The 19481-nt window shown below is 41.2% G+C and overlaps 1 protein-coding gene across 7 annotated transcripts in view; it reads left to right on the forward strand.

Annotated features, from left to right (window-relative positions):
- The first annotated feature begins 465 nt into the window (after positions 1-465).
- Positions 466-19481, forward strand: part of LRGUK (leucine rich repeats and guanylate kinase domain containing) — a 108990-nt gene continuing 89974 nt past the window's right edge. For all 7 annotated transcript variants that reach the window (XR_011539585.1, XM_008520779.2, XM_070617742.1 and 4 more), the window contains exons 1-5: positions 466-831; positions 7829-7936; positions 11372-11453; positions 14750-14850; positions 18473-18554. Coding sequence is in view for 6 of the 7 variants with exons in the window: in XM_008520779.2 (XP_008519001.2) it covers positions 523-831; positions 7829-7936; positions 11372-11453; positions 14750-14850; positions 18473-18554 (682 nt within the window). In the remaining variant the exon portion in view is untranslated. The remainder of the gene's footprint in view (positions 832-7828; positions 7937-11371; positions 11454-14749; positions 14851-18472; positions 18555-19481) is intronic.

Raw genomic sequence — 19481 nt, forward strand, 5'->3', positions numbered from 1 at the left:
TTTTACTTTATTATTCGCAATTAAATCATACGTACAGGAGCCATGCCTTCTGTTTCATTTCTGCACCCCCTCATCTCCTAACACTGCGCTCTGCGTGGAGTAATGTTTCAGTGTTACTAGTTTTCGGAGAGATAGCATTAGAGACCTCTAACACTTCCAAAGTGCCACTTTGTGGAAAGAGCCTCTGTGAATGAAGCAGGATGGGAGGCTCAGAGGCGATCTTAGGGTAGTATGAAAAATCTATGACGGTCTTTGAAGTCGGGAGAAAACAGTTGAAGACAAAGAAAAGGCGTGCGGAGAAAAGAGGTGAAAACGAGAAAGACAAGCAAAAAGAAACAAAGCCAGTGACTGACTGGACTAAAAAGAGAAAAATAATAGAACAGGTACACAAAAGGAAAGAGAAAGGCGCACGCCAGCAGCACACAGACAGCGGGGACGCGCGGAGGGGCGGAGACTACAGCTCCCAGAATCCCTGGCGGCGCCTCCTCCCCGGGTGTCTCCTAGGCAACCCGGGTAAACAAGATGGCGACCTCCGGGAGAGATCCCCAGCGGCCGATGCCTTCCTCTCTCCAGGGAGGCTTAGGCAGTTCACGAGCTGGAGCCCAGTCGGTACTGTTGCGTTCAGAGAGAGATCGTCAGTCTGGCCCGTCTTTTTTTCCCATGGGGCAGAGACCGAAAGATAATTTGCTCAGAGCCTCCTCCTACCTGCTCCAGCATTTCGGTCGCCGCTATCAGGAGTGGGACGCAGACGGAGACTACGAGATCGAGGGCGAGGGAGAGACCGAAGCGGAATCCGAGGAGTCCTCAGAATCCGAAATGCCGAATTTGGAGGTGTGCCTGCCCCCGCATCGCCTATCCCCTCCCTCCCTTCTCCGGCCGTCGGGCCTTGCTCCTTCAGCCGCGGCCCCCAGGCGCCCCCCGCACCAGGCCGAGGCTGAGCCCATTTCTTGGCCTCTCGCCTCCAGGAGCGCCTTTTCCTGACCTTTCCGAGGCTCCCCGTCTCTTCTTCCCATTTCTGTTACCCCGTTTCCTCAACCCTTGCCTGAAATACCTCCAAGTATCTCCATTATTTTTCAGGAGCACATTTGGTTTCTTAAGCGTCAGCTTACACAGTGCCGTTATGAAAAAGTATCTATTTGTGTGGAAGTTACTTACGGCTTTAACTTTTTCAAAATGATTCCTTCACAGTAGTGCATATGTTGTGACTAGGCAGAGTTCGTCTTTGGCATCCTCTCCACCTTTCCTGTGGACTGTGAAGTACTCCAACGCTCTCCCCCACTTCTGGTCCCTTCATCCTTCTTCCCCAGGAAAAAAAAAATTACTCACTTGAAATAATGTAAGTTCTTCCCCAAAGACTAAATGACTTAAAAGTTTAATATATTACTTCTGCCAGGGGCATATGACGCATTATACAAGCAACACACACACCCCAGAAAGGAGCCATAGAATGTTCAAACAGCCAGTTCACTGTGGGAGTATTTTAGGATGTGGGAAATGTTCTCAGCGTTTCCATGTGTATTGCCTAGAGTGGCGGCTTTGCCTTTCACATTAATACAAATTCTGTCTTTTCTACAATACATGTTCTAACCACCACCCAATCCCACTTCTTTTTTACACTTATCGTCATCCTGTTCCTTCCTTACCCTGTTGCCTGTGGTCTTGTCCCTTTCCACTTCTCATCACATCACTTCCTTCTCTTGGCTTCTGATATATTATTTACTTTCTTTCAAAAACATAAACTGATTTGCTGCCTTTCAATAAACTATTAGGTTTTCCCTTTGTCTTGGCTGCCAGGAAACGCAGAATCAATATTTTTCTTAGATTAGGTTTTTCTCTCCCCTTTCCTTTTCCTTCATAGTATAAATTGCTTCAAATTCTTTTCAGAAGTATATATAACACAGAGAAATCGAATGTTTCCAATATCCCTACTCTGTGATGTTCTTCTGATTTCCCCTCTTTGCATCTTTGCACCTTTTCTAGCCGCCTCTCCTCCTCGAGGTAAAACATGTTTCTCTTTGTGATGCCTGCTCTCTTTCACAAAGTACTTTCCTCATTTGTCCTATTTCTTCTTGTTCTCCCCTCTGTGACTTGCAATGTTCTCTGTTACTCTGATTCAGCCATGAAACATGTACACTCTTCCCCCACTTGGGTTCCCGTCTTTCATAATGTTCTTTTGCTCACTTTCAACATTTGGCCCATTTTTTCCACCCTTGTTCCCTGTTTTGTCTTTCCTCTTCTTCTATCTCTTTCCACATGTGCTGATTACATTCATTTTGCTTAAAGTGGACCAGAGAAAAATATTATTTCTGTTGTTCGTCTTCTGTTATTTACTTCGCTATTCTTAATAGTGACTATTGCAAAATTAGCAGTGTTTTTAGAACTTTGAGATGTTTGTGTGGTTTCCACCAGCTTCCACCCCAGAGGAATTCACAAATGAATCACCGTTTACTTTATTATTCTAATTAACGCGTGCTCTTCGGCTGGGGATTCATTAGTACCGTTGTTAATCTGTCTTCAGTATGCCATCAACAAACCATTGAGGGGGTTGACTTGAACTAGTTATTCTTTTTGGCTCGTAGGCTGTGTGTGGAAAAAGTTTATTATTTCTTCCATTTACATTCTAAATATTAATATTTATTTTGCATTGTCACATTCTATTTTAGCTTTTTATAATGTCTCAATTAGTTTTAATAGGCTGAATAGACTGAAAAGTTTTAAAAGGAAACATTTGGACTTTGATGTTCAGTAATTTATTTTCCATATCCTCGCCCGGTTAAGATTTACAAGGCTGTGATGGTCCCAATGAGTACTGAGGGCCTATCACGCAATTAGCCTCAGACTTCAAAAGCCCTTGTGAGCTTCAGGGAGGTAGTGCAGACCAGTTGTTTAGAATACTGCCTTTGGAATGAAAGATGTGTGTAAAGTCTTTTGTTAGTTATGAGGTTTTGAGCAAGTTACTTCGCCTCTCTCTGTTTCATCTGTAATATGGGAATTATAATGATACCTGTCTCATAGGAGAGTTGTAAGAATTAAATGAGATCCTATATGTAAAATACTTAGCATCATATATTATTTACACTGTTACAATACAAATAATTGGCCTATTTTTATCTGCTAACTACAGTTCATTAAATGATTTAATCAATTTAGCCTTCATTGAACAAACATTCATTGAATGATTGCTATGTGGGAAGCACTCTGACTAAATAGGGCAGAAGAAGTGTCTGGGCCCATGATATGTGTCTGATCCATGAAAACCACTTTTTGCCAGTAACTTACTGTGGGTAATAATGCCTACTCATTGGATAGTTATGAAGATTAAACTTACTGAGAAACTCTATGTTAAAGTTCCTAATATAGTGTCTGGTACAGAGTAGGCTCTCAAAATATTATAGAATTAATCCTTAGTAGTGACAGTCGTAATAGAAGAAGAAGAGAACATGATCATGGACATACGTGGCCTCTGCTCTCAAGGTGAGATAAGAATGTAAGTAAATCATAGCTGTTTAGCATGTGAAGTATTATATACAGAGATGTGTACAGTTGACAGCCAGATTGCAGGGATCATGGAAGATTTCAAGAGAAGTAGACCCTGTCTGAGTGGACAGGTGGTGTGTGGGCAGGCAGATGGCAGCCTTTCCTCCTGATGAGTTAGAGGGGAGAACAGAAAAGGCAGCTGTGGGGACCAGATTGTGAAGGGCTTTGTGCTGTTATATGGTCTGTGGACTTGAGTCTCTAAGCAGTGGGGAACTGCTCTGCTGGCCGAGTGGGATTAGATTAGAGGATAGTAAGTCTGGAGGCAAGGAGATGAGTGACAAGGTTCTAGCAATATATATGGGGGAGAGACAAGAGTCTGGATTAAGGCAATGGAAGTGGGAGTGGGGAAGCTAAAGATGAAGACATATTTCAAATATCTAAGAAGAGATGGTTACTAACTGACTATTAGAAGTCTAGGATGACTGCCAGGTCTATGCCATGGTCTGCGAGGATGTTAAGGCCATTAATTTCAATAGGAAACAGGATATATGAATCAGAGGACTCTGCAAATCAGGGTAGAAGGCCTGGGAATCATCAGCATTGGAGTCTGTGAGATCATCCAGGAAGAGAAGAGAGGAGAAGTGAAGAAGAGGGCCAAGGAAAGAAGTCTAGGGGTACAGGTGTTTAAGTGGCCAGCCAATGAAGAGAAATCAGGGAGGGGAAACTGGAAAGGACTGGTAAGAGAAAAAGAAGAAACAAGAGCTGTCTGATAGGGAAACCAAGGCAAGAAAGAGTCTCGAGAACATGGGAATGGGTTGTGCTGCCAGCACATTAAGTGGGAAGAAGCCTAAAAAGTGCTCCCTAGCTTTGCCTATTTGAGGTTCCTGGGAGACCTTGCCCATGTGGTTTTTGTGATGCAACAAAGGCAGAAGCCTAACTGAAGTGACTTGAAGAGTGAATAAAGGTGAAGAGGGGATCTAAAGGATGAAACAGTAACTCTGGAGGAGCTTGGTTTTGAAGGCAACTATAGCTACAGCTGCAGGAACATGCAGGACTGAGAGAGCCTTTTTAGGACAGCAGAGACTCACATACTTGTATAGTTGGAGAAGTGACAGGTTGGAGAAAGACAGTGAAGAATGACAGGTTGAAATCACAGGTGAAAGAGGGCAAAACTGATGGTCCCTGAGCAAGGTCCCTGAGGAAACAGAGGGAGTGGGGCCCTGAGTGTGAAGGAGAGGCTTCCTCTGAGACCTGAGAGAGAAGCATTAGGACAGGTGCAGAACATTGAGGGGTTAATGTCTGATTGTTTCTACTTTGCCTTGGAAGCAGAAGAGAAGGGCATCAGCTAAGAGTGAGGACCAAGGAGTGGAGGCACCATGCATCTTGAGTGATGAAGACTTGACTAGCCAAGGTGGGGAGTTGAAAGGCAGTTGACGAAGAATGGGAGACTGTCTAATAGCATCAAGGTCCAGCTAAAAGTTGCCTTTAGAGTGGCACCAGCATGCATGGGTGTGGGGCCCTTCCCAGCCCACTCAGCAGCTCAGGGAGAGGAGTAGGTTTATTAGGTCATTTAACCCATATTTGAGTGCCCACCATGTACTAGGTGCTGTATTCCCCCTTCCCACTTTGTGCTCCAGCTATTTTGAACTCTTTGTTGTTTCCCCAATGGGCCACGCTTGTCTTGGCCTTTGGGATTCTGTACATGTTGCCCCTGTTGCTTGCAAGACCCTTCTTGGCTCTTTTTTCCTGCCCTTTCTTCCCCTTTGCCAGAATAACTCATAACTTTGGGTCTCAACTTAATCACTCTTTCCCCAGGAAGCCTTTGCTAACCTCCTGCTCCCACTAGAACTAACATAAAATGGGTGCACTGCTTCTAGACAAAGCACTCTACCTGTATTGTAATATTTATCAAACTCCTGAAATTGCTTATGTACTTATCTGTCTCCCAGATTGAACTGTAAATCCCTTAAGGATAGGCACCATATCTTATTCATAATTCTCTCCATGGAGTGGAGCATAGTGGCTGGCATGTGCTTGGCATGCTATACAGATTTTTATCCCGAATGAAAGATGAACATGACACAATCCCTGCCTTAGCGCAGCAGTTGATTGTGATCTTGATTCAGGTTTTGGTATGTATGCAGTAGTTGCAGTCAGAGGACAAGAAATCAGAGACTTGAGGGCAGAGAGATGCTGAAATTGTCCATGGGATATGCATTAGGGAAGGAAATATAGTTAGGAGGGGACAGATAGACTCTGAGAAAGAGAAGGATGAACAGACTGGAGATTTTGTTGTCATTAAAGAACAAGTTCAGTAGGTGTTGGAAAGGTTGAAGGATAGGCAGTTGTAGAATCAGAAAGTGGAATACTGGCTTCTGAGGTTTCTAGGGTGGAGCAGTTTGGCATGATGAGTAGGTCCAGGGCATCGCCATGGGAGTGAGTGGCTGAAGTTGGGTGGAGACCATTTTTAAGGTTTCTGGACTTGGGAAAGTAATGTGCGTATGTGCATGCGCTTGGAGTAGTAGGGGTGTTGAATGGCCATCCTTAGGGATTCTGAAGCCACCCAAGATAGGGATAGGGCTTGTAAAGGTCTGAAAATGACCAAAGACCAGAAGGGAAAGGCATGATACTGAGAAATGGCAGGAACCTCAAAGGAGGTGTGATAGGGTTGCCATGGGGGGTCTTGCCTTGGGGTTCTGGGAAAATGCTGACAATGTGGCCTGTCTCCATATCAATGGCTATGTTGAGAAACAGACATCCACCTACTATAAGTGAGGGATGCAATATCTTCTCATTTCCAGGAAATGGAGGGAGTGGGTCAGGTAAACTACAGAGGTTTAGGTGGAAAGTTTTGCAGGGAAGATAACACTCCCCCACTTCTTTTCTTTCCCAGACCTTATATAAGAAATTGGAACTTTATTTAGAAAAGTAGATATCTTTCCCTCACTTTGTGAACAAGTTGATTGGTATGGATGAATGAAACATTACGATATGGAATTTCCGACTTCGTCAATTGGTAGTGACAACTATCATTTATTGGCAACACTTGCTGTGTTCCAGGCACTGTGCTAAGAGCTTTACATACACTTTTTTATTCATTCTCCCCAAAACATTAAAGGAAAGTAATAACATTTCCTATTTATAGATGAGGAATATGAGGCTCAGAGAAAACTTTACGTCCTCAAAGTCATGCATCCAAAATGGCAGATCTGGAGTTCCACCCGAGCCTGCCCATGCCCAAAGCCTGGATGCTATCTCAATGTGGGCAATAATTTGCTTCCCTAGGGTAGTGGAAATCTGGGGGGAAAGAAACTCTTTACACTAGCACAAGCCTACATACTTATGTCATCAGTACCAGCAATCTGAGCAGCATTGTTGGTTCCTGAATTAATATAGATTACCTGGAAATGGGTATTTTGCTATCATAGTCCAAATACTAGTCATGGTTAGTTATACTGGTGTGACTGGTGTGATTTCTGTATTTTGTGTCCTCCTTCTGATGTCATTGTTAATGTGTTGGTCATTATGGAGTTGAAGACACACAAACATTAGGACCGACTCACCTGTTGTCTCTTCTGTTTGTCAGTATTGGGGAGCATGTCAGATCATCACTGGTCCACAGATGTCTGCAGACCAAGAGCCAACCTCCGTATGGAAATTGTCATTGCCCTTTTAATAAATCTTACAAATTGTATAAATCCAGCAAAATTAGCCAATAGGAAGTGAACTGGGGACCTGTTTTCTCCAGAATACCAAATTTAGAGAAGTAATTGCCTTAATTTGAGGTAATGATTGTTTGAGGTGTGGGCGAGCAGTTAAGTGTAGTGGTTAAAACTGCCCTGGCGTCAGACAGATTTGGGTTTGTATTCTGGCTCTGTCACATACTAATTATGTGGTTTCAGGCAAGTTAACATCTCAAAGCCTTAGTTTCCTCATTTGTAAAATGGAGCTAAGAGTACCTACCTCAGGGTTCTCAAGAGGAATAAATGAATTTATCCATTGAGAGCTCTTAGCACAGTGCCTGGAACAGAGAAGCACTCAGTCAATGTAGCTATAATTACTAATGCTGATGCTTCTACTGCTATTGTGTTCATTCCACTTGGAATACCTAATGTAAGTGACCACCTAAAAATTCAGTTGTAATAAAAACATTGATTTGATAGGTATTTATTTAATTATTCATAATATTTGTGTCCTTAACACAGAATTTTCTTTGGGGCTGGTAAATTTTGGAAGGCTCCGCTCCTGGATAGGTAGTATACTAAATAAGTGGTGGATACGATGAATTAGATAGTTTCTTTGCCAACGGAAGCCCTTTCTTTGTTCACCTAGCTCTCTGGTTTCTTTGCAGGAGGAAATTGATGGGGTCCTGAGAGAGGATGTCGTGGCTGGGGCACTTCACCAATTGGGGCGCTCAGGCTCTGGGACCGAGCAGGTCTACCTCAATCTAACTTTATCAGTGAGTATGACAACATTGCCATTGGCTGGCTACATCTTGACGCTGGTTGGACCATATCCATTTTCTCTAGTACTCATAGCTTTTGTGGTGGTCCCAAATTTCAGAGTCTTTCATTTGCTGGAGACTGGCAATAAGAGTTACTTATGTAAATGTCAGACATCAAAGAGCCTGGCCAATCCAGCAATCAGCCCTCCAAATTCCTCTGTTTCCATTCCCTTCACAGTCTATTTCTTTCATCTTAAGTAGTCTACATTATAGTAATCAGTGCCTCCTTTCCAGAAGGTTGAATTTGATTCTGTAAAACCAATCAAAAACTCTTTAAGAATTTTCTCTCTGATCAGTGCCAGGACGAAAAATTTATATCTGAATCCAAGGGAACAAAGTATTTTGGTATTGACTTTTCCCCTCTAAGCATGTCAAGAAATAAATAGCTTTGAGCTAGAGCTACCTTTCCAAAAGATACCTATTATTAACGAAGAAAAAAATTCTTATTCATCAATTTTCAAGATTTCGATACTAGCACAGAATCTTAGCTCCAGTTTTATCATAAGAGAAGCTATAAGAACAGAGTACTCAGAGTATTTTAGCTTCTTTCCTTCTTTTGTTTCTCCATAGTCCTAGGAAAAAATTAGTTTTATTTTTTATTTTATTTATATATTTAAATATATAATAAATATATTTAGTAATAAATATTTAATAAAATAGTAAAATAAAATACTAAAGAAATATAAATAAAAATATTTATTATTTTTGCTAGGAAGCAAATTCCTCTTGCTTCCTTATATTGTAAAGCATTAAGTATTCCTTGGAGAGCCACAGAGTAAATGCAGATACATAGGTGAAAAAAGTGTACTGAAATTTTGTCATAGCACCATAATTTAGCTAAAGTATAGATAATTCATAGCAAGGCTCTTCTGTCTTGGATTTGAACTAGTAAACTATCCAAGAAATGTTAAGCTCTTTTCACCCATGCTGGTTCCACGGTGTGTCCTTTGAGGACAGCATATTAAGGCTCTAATCTTTTACTGTTTTCACTTTATAACATTTTGTGGATGACTCATCCCGTCAGGCAGTAGCAGACAGGGAGCACCCTGTGTGCATTGCACTGTTAGGCATTGGAATGGTAGGTAATTCCAGCAGCCAACACATCCCACACAACTCCCTTTCAATCAATATTCTGCTTATGTATGTAGTGCTATGCCTTAAATTGATCTATAGAAAACAGCAATCCTTTAAATCTTATTTCAGCTAGATGGACTGAAGTTTAACTTACTTTGCCACTGACCTCCTTACATTTGAGATATTACATGTTGAATTACTTTGCCTTAATAACCTGTCTTACTGAATACACTTTCTCAGGGGTGCCTGGTTTAGTGATTTCTTTTCCCCTTATATCTTATTTATGTTATGTGTTATTTTTTACTTTCTCTTATTACTTATGTACCTAGCTTCTCTGCTTTCAAAGTTACGTGTCTTAAGGGCACAGTATGGCTCTCTTTCATCATTGTATTTCTCACCACGCTAAGCACAATGCCTTGTATACAGTAGGTTTTCAGTAAGTATTTATTTGTTACTGTTCTAGTGGCCATCATTAAACATTCTTATCATTATTGTATTTGAGAACTTGCTTTTTTAGTTTTTTTTTTGAGGAAGACTAGCCCTGAGCTAACATCCATGCCCATCTTCCTCTACTTTATGCGTGGGACGCCTACCACCGCATGGCTTGCCAAGTGGTGCCATGTCTGCACCTGAGATCCAAACTGCTGAACCCCGGGCTGCCAAAGTGGAACGTGCGCACTCAACTGCTGTGCCACCTGGCCAGTCCCTGAGAACTTGCTTATAATGACACTTCCTTGGTTGGCTTTTTCTGATTCTGACATCACAACATAAACCAGTGATGTGAATCTGTTCCAAGGGACCAAATTCCCCTCCAGCTCCTCTTGAAGTTCACTAGAAGCCAGTGCAGAGGAGGAAAAACTATCCTCTACCCTCTAGGTCCTTCTGGCTGATCTAAGAATTAAATTGACATGAGACAGAATAACAGGAGAAAATCCAACAAAGTTTAAGAATATGTACACATGGGAGAAACTCAGGAGAATGAATAACTTGCCAAAATGGCAGACGCCACCACCTTAAATACCATTTTCAGCTAAACACAAAGGAGGATATTGTGGGTAGTGGTTTGGGACTTCAAAGGGGAGGAAGGCAATTCACATGGAGATGGAAATGCAAGTGTTTGGCAAATAAATGTTTGCTGGGCCGTCTATAGACAGTGTGACCTGAGAGAGAATTTTGTTAAAAATGGGCTTAGCAAGTATCCTCCCAGTCTGCTGTACCCAGAGCTGTCTATGGTGATGGCCTGTCCTGGGGCAGGCCTTCTGTCTTAAATTCTTGTAGGCAGTTAGGGGAAAGATCAAAGTTTCTTTCAGCATCTTTTGTCCTTAAAATTAATCAAGCCAAAGAGACACATTTTGTGGTGGCAAATTCTGATCCCCACACAAGATTTCATGGAAAGAGTCTTGGACAAGGATTCAGGAGACTTGGACTCACTTCTCTATCCGTGACTTGCTAGGTGATTTTAGGCTATTTACGTACATTTTGTGCCTCATATTCTTCATCTCTAAATTGGAAATAATCTGCCCTACGGATCTCAGGTTTGTTTGATCTGATGAGATTATTGTAGGAGAGCTTTGAAATTCGTTGAAAATGAACCCTGTGAAAGTGTAGGTGGTATCGTTATTAATGATCTCCCAATTAGGTGTGAGCTCTCTTTAACATTTCATTTAAATTCTAGGCATTTGCTTTTTCTTTTCTCCTGCTAGATAAAGGCTTTGGCTTTATCGCTATTATGTGTGGGGCTTTTTTAACATAGAACTCTGCTGTAAAGGTCTTCATGACACCACTTTAATTTGCCTTTTCAGGTTGTATTTTCTTCTTGCTAACAACACTAATTTTCTAAGGTATTATTTTCTTCAGAGGAATGCGTTTTTTGATGGTGTATGTAGTCTGTTTTGAGATCCTATTAGTAATAGGCTTCAGATTTTGCTCTCTCACTTCTACCTTACTTTTGAAAGAAATTCTGGATTCCTTTTTTTTTTGAGGAAGATTAGCCCTGAGCTAACATCTACCACTAATCCTCCTCTTTTTTTTTGCTGAGGAAGACTGGCCCTGAGCTAACATCTGTGCCCATCTTCCTCTACTTTATATGTGGGGCACCTGCCACAGCATGGCTTGCCAAACAGTGTGTAGATCTGCATCCAGGATCAGAACCGGTGAACCCCAGGCCACCAAAGCGGAATATGCGAACTTAACCACTATGCCACCAGGCCAGCCCCCTTGGATTTCTTTTGTCAACTATTATTTCTAGATGTCATGAGAAGGCTAGTACTAACCTGTTAAAACAACATTAAAGGCTTTTACCTTTCATTTTCTTAGGGATATGATTTAATTGACGTTAGCATTCTCTGTGGATATGTTCACCTACAGAAGTTGGATCTTTCAGTAAATAAAATTGAAGGTACGTAATTGTCATTCTAGTAAATTGATGGATCACTGAATTATTTCCAAATTTAAGCTTTGCAGTATGTAATATAGTTTAATGCTAAAAAACTTGATATAAGTACTATTGTGGATCAATTTATATATTGTGCCTCTGCTTTCCATGTAAAAAAGGCACCAATGACTAATGAGTAAAGAAAACAGCACAGGTCAGCAAACATGTGATCTTATCTTGTGGTTGAGAGGCACTCGGTGATACTGGAGAGTACCAGATGGAAGGTTTGCTTTGCTTTTTCCTTTTAAGAGATGAATTGTTCCTTCTTTAATACTTCCTGAATATTTGATGATTCCCTTTTCTTTCCGTCTATTAGTTTATTCAGTGTAGATGACTTGGTCTTTTTTCGTTTTTCCTTTAATGAATTCTTTTCTTTATTTTGCGTTTGCACCTGCATTTTAATCCTGGCTGGCTACTTCCGTTCTTGTGTGAGCACCAGGAATTCACAAGTTAATTTTCCCCGTCTTCTTACTGTCTCTGGATATTTAGCTGATCCTTTTAACTCTAACTCTGCCATTTTTAGTTCTATATAACATATATGTTGTGACACCTTGTTCACATTTAGTGACATTAGTCACATTTTCTTCAAAACTTAATCCTCGGTTCTAATTTTCTGAACTTATTTGAAGTTAAAGTGTACAATTTCTTTTCTTTAGACTTCTAGGGGAGGAAGCAAATCCTTATTTCTGATCTGCTTTCTTGACTGATAATCTTTCTACTCACTTCTTTAGCCTGTCTTTTTTATGACAATTAAATATTGCTGATATGGTCTTCTCTGGCTCATTTTTAATTTTTTCCACTCACATGACTGCAATAATTAAAATCCACTTTCATTTCAATGACTAAAAAATATTCTAGCATATTTTAATTCTTAAAATGCTACTGTTTTTGAAATTTTTTTTATTCCAGTTTTATAAAACTGCCTTATGGGAGATTACAAACATGTACACAAGTAGAGAGACGGTTGTAGTGAATACTCAGGTTCGATAATTATCCGCCCTTGGCCCATCCTCTTCATCTATACCTCCCTGCCGCCCTTCCCCAGAGTTATTTTAAAGCAAGCGCCACATATCATAGCATTGGAAAGACTTTTTTAGTGCTGCTGGTGGGACCTCTCCCTGCGCCCCACATCTCCTGGGTTGGTTTCATTTACTGGATAAGGAATTGCAGAGTGGTGGGAGTCTTCAACAACACTTAGTGCTAGCAAAGAGGAAAATGTGGCTTCATACCCTCGCCGCTTGAGCAAGGAGTCCACAGTTGCCAACGAGGCTTTCCTCTTCAGATCAGTCTTCTTTAATCTTTTATGGCCCATTTGATTAACTCATCAAGTGCTTGAGAACACACTGTGTTAAGTACAGTATATTTCTCTTTTTGTGAGGACAGCTTCATGGATGATCTGAGGTAGACCAAGTTTCAACTTGCATCAGAATCACCTGGGGCGGTGGGCTGTTGGAACATGGATGGCTGTGCTCCACTCTCACAGTTTCTGATTCAGTAGATCTGGGGTGGGACTTGAAATGTACATTTCTAATTAGTTGCTGGGTGAAGCGGATGCTGCTGGTCCAAGACCACACTTTGAGAACCACAGATGTAGACGTGAGGAGCTCCTGCCATCTGGTGGACACAGAGGTCACTACACTGATAGGGAATGAACGGGCCCACCGGAGTTAGACGGCCAGCAACCCAGACCGTGGATTTTTTTCTGTCAGTGATTTGGCCATTTACACTGAAAGCATTGGCCATCTACAAAGTATGAACTGTACTTGCCATCTGTTTATCTAAATGGTAGCTGCTCCTTTTGCTTCAAGACAGAACTCCATGGTACAGCACTTACCTGCCCAGAGAAAGATGGGAGTATGGCGGCCAGTGGAAATTAATGGTTGAGACCACTCCTGGCAGACACAGAGCTGAGCTCAGAATGGACAAATAGGCAAAACTTGCAAAGCAATGACAGTTTCTCCTTAGGGTTCCCCTCCCAGGCAGCCTCCCTGGGCTCACTCACTAATTCCCACCCAAGTGTTAATGTTTCAATGTATTGTCCCTCCTAGATTGATTTCATAAAAAAGACAGGCTAAAGAAGGGTGTGGTTTAGACCAGAGAAGTGAAGTAGAAATTGGTGGGGATCTTCTGGCCTCAAGGACCCTTGAGAGGGAAAGATGTTGCAGGAGGTGGGTGGGGAGGTGACCCTCACATTGCCTGTTCCACCCACTCCAGGGCACAACCCCAGCCGCTCCGCCTTGCTTCCTTCTCCTAGGCTGGATGTGTCTTTGCCACCTGGTGAAAGGTAGATGCACATTGCTTGGTGTGGAGGTTCCAGTCTCCCACCAGGGACATCCTTGGAGGAGGTGTAGTTGCTGGGTCTATGACCTAGAATGAGAAGACAAGGAGACATTATTATTACCATTGTCAGGTGGAGAAATAAGTCACTGGCGAAGACAGACAGTAAACCCGCATCCTGTGATTCTTCCTGAGGCTTCCCTGATGCCTCCTGCTGCTTCCAAGTGCATCTGCTGGAAAGTGGCAAAGAAAGGCAACACAATACTTCACCATGTTTATCCTTTACATGCAATTTCCTTAGGAGTGAATATTAGCACTATAGTCTTTTTCTTAGTATTCGAATTTCAGAATATTTGCTTGGGATAAAATGCAAAACTCAGATGTGTGTTTGAACCAATGCACAGTCGAAGTAAAATAATAGCAATCATTTAAATCACTTCAAATAATTAATGAGATTTAGGATTAAGTCCAACTAAAACAAAATTTAATTTATAACGAAGCAAGTTCTCTAATTGTGGCATTTTCCATCTTTCTGAAAAGACCTAATTTGGTTATTTAGGGACTAATTGTCAAGAGGATTGTCTAAGGCTTTAGTTCCTCATCCTTTCCTCCATGACTGGCAATCTTTGAAGCATTTGACTGATCGCAGCTTGTGGGAGAGTGAGCCGAGACACAGAGGCGGCCTCGGTCGTATTTTACCTGGCTGTCTTGGAGAGGGGGATGGAAGAGGTGGGGAGGCCCTGGGGAGGAAGGTTAAATTGTAGGCTCATGGAGAGTTTTCCACACTGTGTGTGTGCACAGTGTGTGTATATGTGCATTGCACACGCTCCTGTTTTTATTCATTTCACTCATCTGGAATGACTAAGATGTGCTTGCCTCTGACAATTTTAAAAATTTTCTGATATGGCATATGCTATTTTTAATGACTTTGTATAACTTTTATTTTATTGGCTTACCTTATTCTGTATTTATTTTTCCCCCAGATTTGTCTTGTGTGAGTTGTATGCCTTATCTTCTAGAACTTAATGCTTCTCAAAATAAACTGACTACATTCTTCAATTTCAAGCCACCCAAAAATCTCAAGGTAGACTTTATCAATATACTAACTACCTATCTTAACTAGTTTGCAAAGTATATTAATAAGCAAAACAGCACTAAAATAGAGAATTCAGAAAGAATAAGATGTAGGGGTAAATAATATTAGTATCTGAGATGAAATAAAAAAGGAGAAGGATTCGTGTATCATTTATTTTGGAAAATGGAGATGGTTTATCAACAGATAATCTTTTTAGGGATCTTTGAAAACCTAGAGTTCAAACTGAAGAACTAACTTCCTTCTGTTCGCTCTCCCTCGTCTAAATACTAGTTATTATTTGTATATGTTTATCATAGCAGAACAATTTTATACCTGAAAATGTGTAAAAATGTCCGGGGCGCTCAAATTTTGCCCTCCTTATTTATCCAGCCTTTAGTTTTTTTAGAAACCAGTGATTTCAGATCCTCATTCTTGCTTCTCTGAACTTGCTTTTGCATTTCAGAGGCAGAAATAAACGGTCTGTGAACAGAGGTTGATGGAGCAGCTTGCTATACTGTAGAGTGCCGTGTCTCACGCTTTCATGCGCACATGGATACACTGGGGTTCTCGTGAAAATGAGCTTCTTGACCCAGTAGGTCTGAAGTAGGGCCTGAGACTGTGATGTCTAACACCTTTCCAGGTGATGCCCCTACTGCTGGTCCATGGACCACACTTAAGCAGAGAGGTCATAGATTAGTGGTTCCCAAGCTTTTCTGCACATTGGAATTACCCAGGGAGTTTTAAAACCTCCTGATGCCTGGATCCCACTGCCAGAGATTCTGATTCAAGTGGTCCAAGGTAAGACCTGGGCATGGGAATTTTTAAAAGACCCCCAGGTGGCTCTAAAGTGCCAACAAAGTTGGGAATCATTGCCACAAGCTTAAGATGAATGTTCCTCTATTGGACTCAAATATTTCATCAAAAAGTTACTTTTAGGAATGGACATCAACCATTGCCCTTTATCATGCATTAGTTTTATGTTATTTACAAACCAAATTAACTTAGATCCAAAGTGTTCTGCTGGGGCTTGCACAAATATGCAAAATCTGTTTGAAATTAAGAATCTGATTACCCCAGACTGCCAGTGAGACCCCTTCTTAATTTTTTTTCTGTTCTTTCACGTCACTCCATCTTTATCAGTAGTGTGTTTTTTCACTATAAAATTATAGCTATTGCCAAGATGACATCTCTTTGTCCAAATAAGCCACATCAAGTGCCCATTTGTACTCAGTCTGGGGCCACATGGTCTCCAGGTTGGCAGGAATTGTATTTGCAGGGCTGTTTCAACTCTGCCTTCTTTGCTGTCCCATTTCGCCTTCTCCCCCACCCCAGGGAGTCAGTCATGACACCAGCGTGACCCTTGCCCTGGGAAAAACTTCCTTGGAGTTCTTCCATTCACACCCTACCTCACCCCACCCCCACAAGAAGATTCCACAAATGAACAAAAACAAATCGGACACCCCATCTAAGGTTCCGAGCTCCCAAAGAATTAAGAGTAAATGTATTGGTAACTTTTGAGAAGTGCTTAGAAAGTTCCAGACTGCCCCTGAGGAGGTGCTTCAGCTCTCTGTGAGCCCTCTGTGAACCTGAAAGGCAATGATGGAGGTGTTCCAGTGTTTTCAGTGCATTATTTTATTTAATCCTCCCAACAAAGCTCTGAGGCAGCTGGAACGGTCCCATTTCACAGATGAGAACACTGAAGTCTAGAAAGGTTAAGTAACTTACTTAATCTTTCCCAGGAGCCAGCAGGGCTGGGATTGAACCCGATGCCTGAGACCCAAAGCCACATCTTCCCAGTAAATCAGGCTCATGGACAGCGTCCCATCCTCTTGGAAAGCTCTGTTTCCTTTTCATTTATTATGTAAGGCCTCGTGCCAGCAACCAGAGAAAACATACATTTCCTAAAGAGCAGGGGCTTGTTCTTGCACTTTTTGTATTTCCTGGAATGCTTTTGTTCTCAGGAGGTATAGAAGGTTCATTTGATTGTTGGGTACTTCCTACAAGGCTTGGGTTCCAATGGAACTCCCAGTGGGAGTCAGAGCGATATTATAAGCCTTTTAAGGTCTCTCCACAGACCTAATATCATAGGTGTGAAGAGGGCACAATATTGGCATATGGCCCGACAGCGGTATAGCTGATAGATACGAGCAGACACAGTTATGGCACAAGAATGAACGGTGTTGATGAAAAAGTATCAGTTATAAGCAAGCCTGGAAAATTATGTTTATTTATAGTCCATCATTATTATAGAGAAAAAAAATGAATGTGAAACTTCATTACATCATGCCAAACTGACCTCTTATTTCAGTCATGGTATGCATTTTACATAGCTGCAGTTTGTACACGCGTAAAATTTTGTGTTCTGATTTCTTTTTGTTTTTTAAGATTTTATTTTTCCTTTTTCTCCCCAAAGCTCCCCCGGTACATAGTTGGATATTTTTAGTTGTGGGTCCTTCTGGTTGTGCCGTGTGGGACCCCCCCTCAGCATGGTTTGATGAGCGGTGCCATGTCCGTGCCCAGGATCTGAACCAGTGAAACCCTGGGCCTCTGAAGCAGAGCGCGCTAACTTAACCAGTCAGCCCCTGGGCCAGCCCCTCATTGTTTTTACAAACAATATTTTGTTTGCACATTTCTGCTTCTTCCATGGTCCTCAAGCTTGTCTTTTACTGACTAGTTCTGTTGCCACATTGTAATCATTTTAGCCAGTTGTCTGCTCTTGCCCTTGGCGTTGTTTTCAAAAAAATTTTTTTTTGATTCAGTATTTAAAGTTTTCAGTAAAGTATTTAATACGTTGATAAAGTAACCGTGATACATATTTTGGGGTGGAATCACAGTTTTAAAGGGCACAAAAAGATAAGAATTGTGCTTATTGTATAGTTGCTTGCTGGTTTTCCAGAAAATGATTGCAGTGTGCCCAGCAAGTTATCAATGCAGGGCTTCAAAAAAGTTGGGTTTTCCTTTCCTTTTTAAAAAAGAAATCATTTTTGCTTATCTTTTGCCGGTAGGTGAATAATTAAACAAAGTTACTTAATGTTGCTTTTCTTTAGTCTCATATTTTTGAGTAGGAACAACTGATGTTGCTAAAATAGTCAGTTTTGAGAAAGAGTGTTAAGTGAAGAGGCATGGCCTGAGGGATGAATAAGAAAGATTTTTCTGGCATTTAGGGGGTAGCATGGGAGAATACATTGAGATAGAAATAGAAAAGGCAAAGAAAAGAGAAACAAGATATGCATATAAACTAAGTGAATAGAGTTTACAAGGCATTAGAGAAAATGAAAGAAATGGTGGTAACTAAGGGTGAAATTGAGGTAAATCCTGAAGGAAGATCAAGAAAAATTGAAGTAAATGCTGAAAACGGAGAAAATAGCTACAGGAATTGAAAGTGTTGAGGTTTCGAGGATGTCTGCATGGCCGCAAGGAAGGGGTCTCCTCCTCAGCATCCCTCAAGGGGACAGACAAGGATCCTACTTAGAAGATGATTCCATATGGGTAAATATGACAGCCTGAGTGTATTTTCAATAGTGAATTCTAACCCCACATCCAAAACTACATTCTTCTTGTGCAATTAATTATTATGTTTAAGATAAAAATGAAAAATGAAGTTTGATATATGTTCTCTTTTTCTCATCAGAAGGTGGATTTTTCCTGCAACCAAATATCTGAAATGTGTGATTTGTCGGCATACCAGGCTCTCACTAAACTAATTTTGGACAGTATCCTTTGAATGAGTAACGGGGAAAATTTGGTTAATAGGCCCATTAATAAATGTGTATCAGATGACATGGAATAGCATCAGATAAGCAATTTGCTAGCGATGTGTGGCTCATTGAAATGATTAAGAATTGATATTCACAAAATGAGGAAAGATTTTATTTGCCAAGGAGTGGGATTGCAAGTCAAAGCTTGCCAAGAGCATCTTATATCCGAAAAGCTAAGTAGGACAGTCGTTCTTCTGATTAACATAGGCTTATCTTTAAGTCTAGAACCAGATAAGAAGTTCTGTTTTAACTGGCTCCTTTTCAAATTTACTTAAACACGTGCCCTATTTTATATAAATTCAATATCTGAAAATCCAGATAAAGCCAAAAGGAAAATTAGTGATTAGTTATTTCACAAAAGAATTCGTACCAAGCTCCCTTTAAATAGCGAGCATCTCTAGTGTGTTTAAAATATGTATTGATTTAAAAAAAAAGCAAAACCAACAACTTTTGGTTATCAGCCTACTTCAGGAACATATCTATTGCACGAGTCAGGCTCCCATGCAAACAGCACCTACTGTAAAGTAGGCGGCACCCTCCAGCTTCTGGAGCTTAGGGGGTTAATTGGGGATCTGTGAGTTTAATGAGCTCGAGTCTCTTCTTTACACCAGGGGCTGATGTTCTCTGGGTGATGAGGGAGCAGCACCTTCTCTTTCTCAGTAAGCATCTTTCTACCTCCCTGAGGATTTTTCAGGAGAGAGTGGAGAATGAAGTGATTGCCCTTGGGTGCCTCATTCCAGGGATGTGGCAGCAGCTGGTACACACTACACTCGTAATAGGGCTGAAATGTGGGGAGAAGGGAAGGTACATTTTCTTGAAGACATATTTTGTAGAAAAAAACCTTTATTCATAGATGGAAAGCTTATAACACCATACCACTCT

Source organism: Equus przewalskii, chromosome 4 (assembly GCF_037783145.1).
Source record: "Equus przewalskii isolate Varuska chromosome 4, EquPr2, whole genome shotgun sequence".
NCBI lineage: Eukaryota > Metazoa > Chordata > Mammalia > Perissodactyla > Equidae > Equus > Equus przewalskii.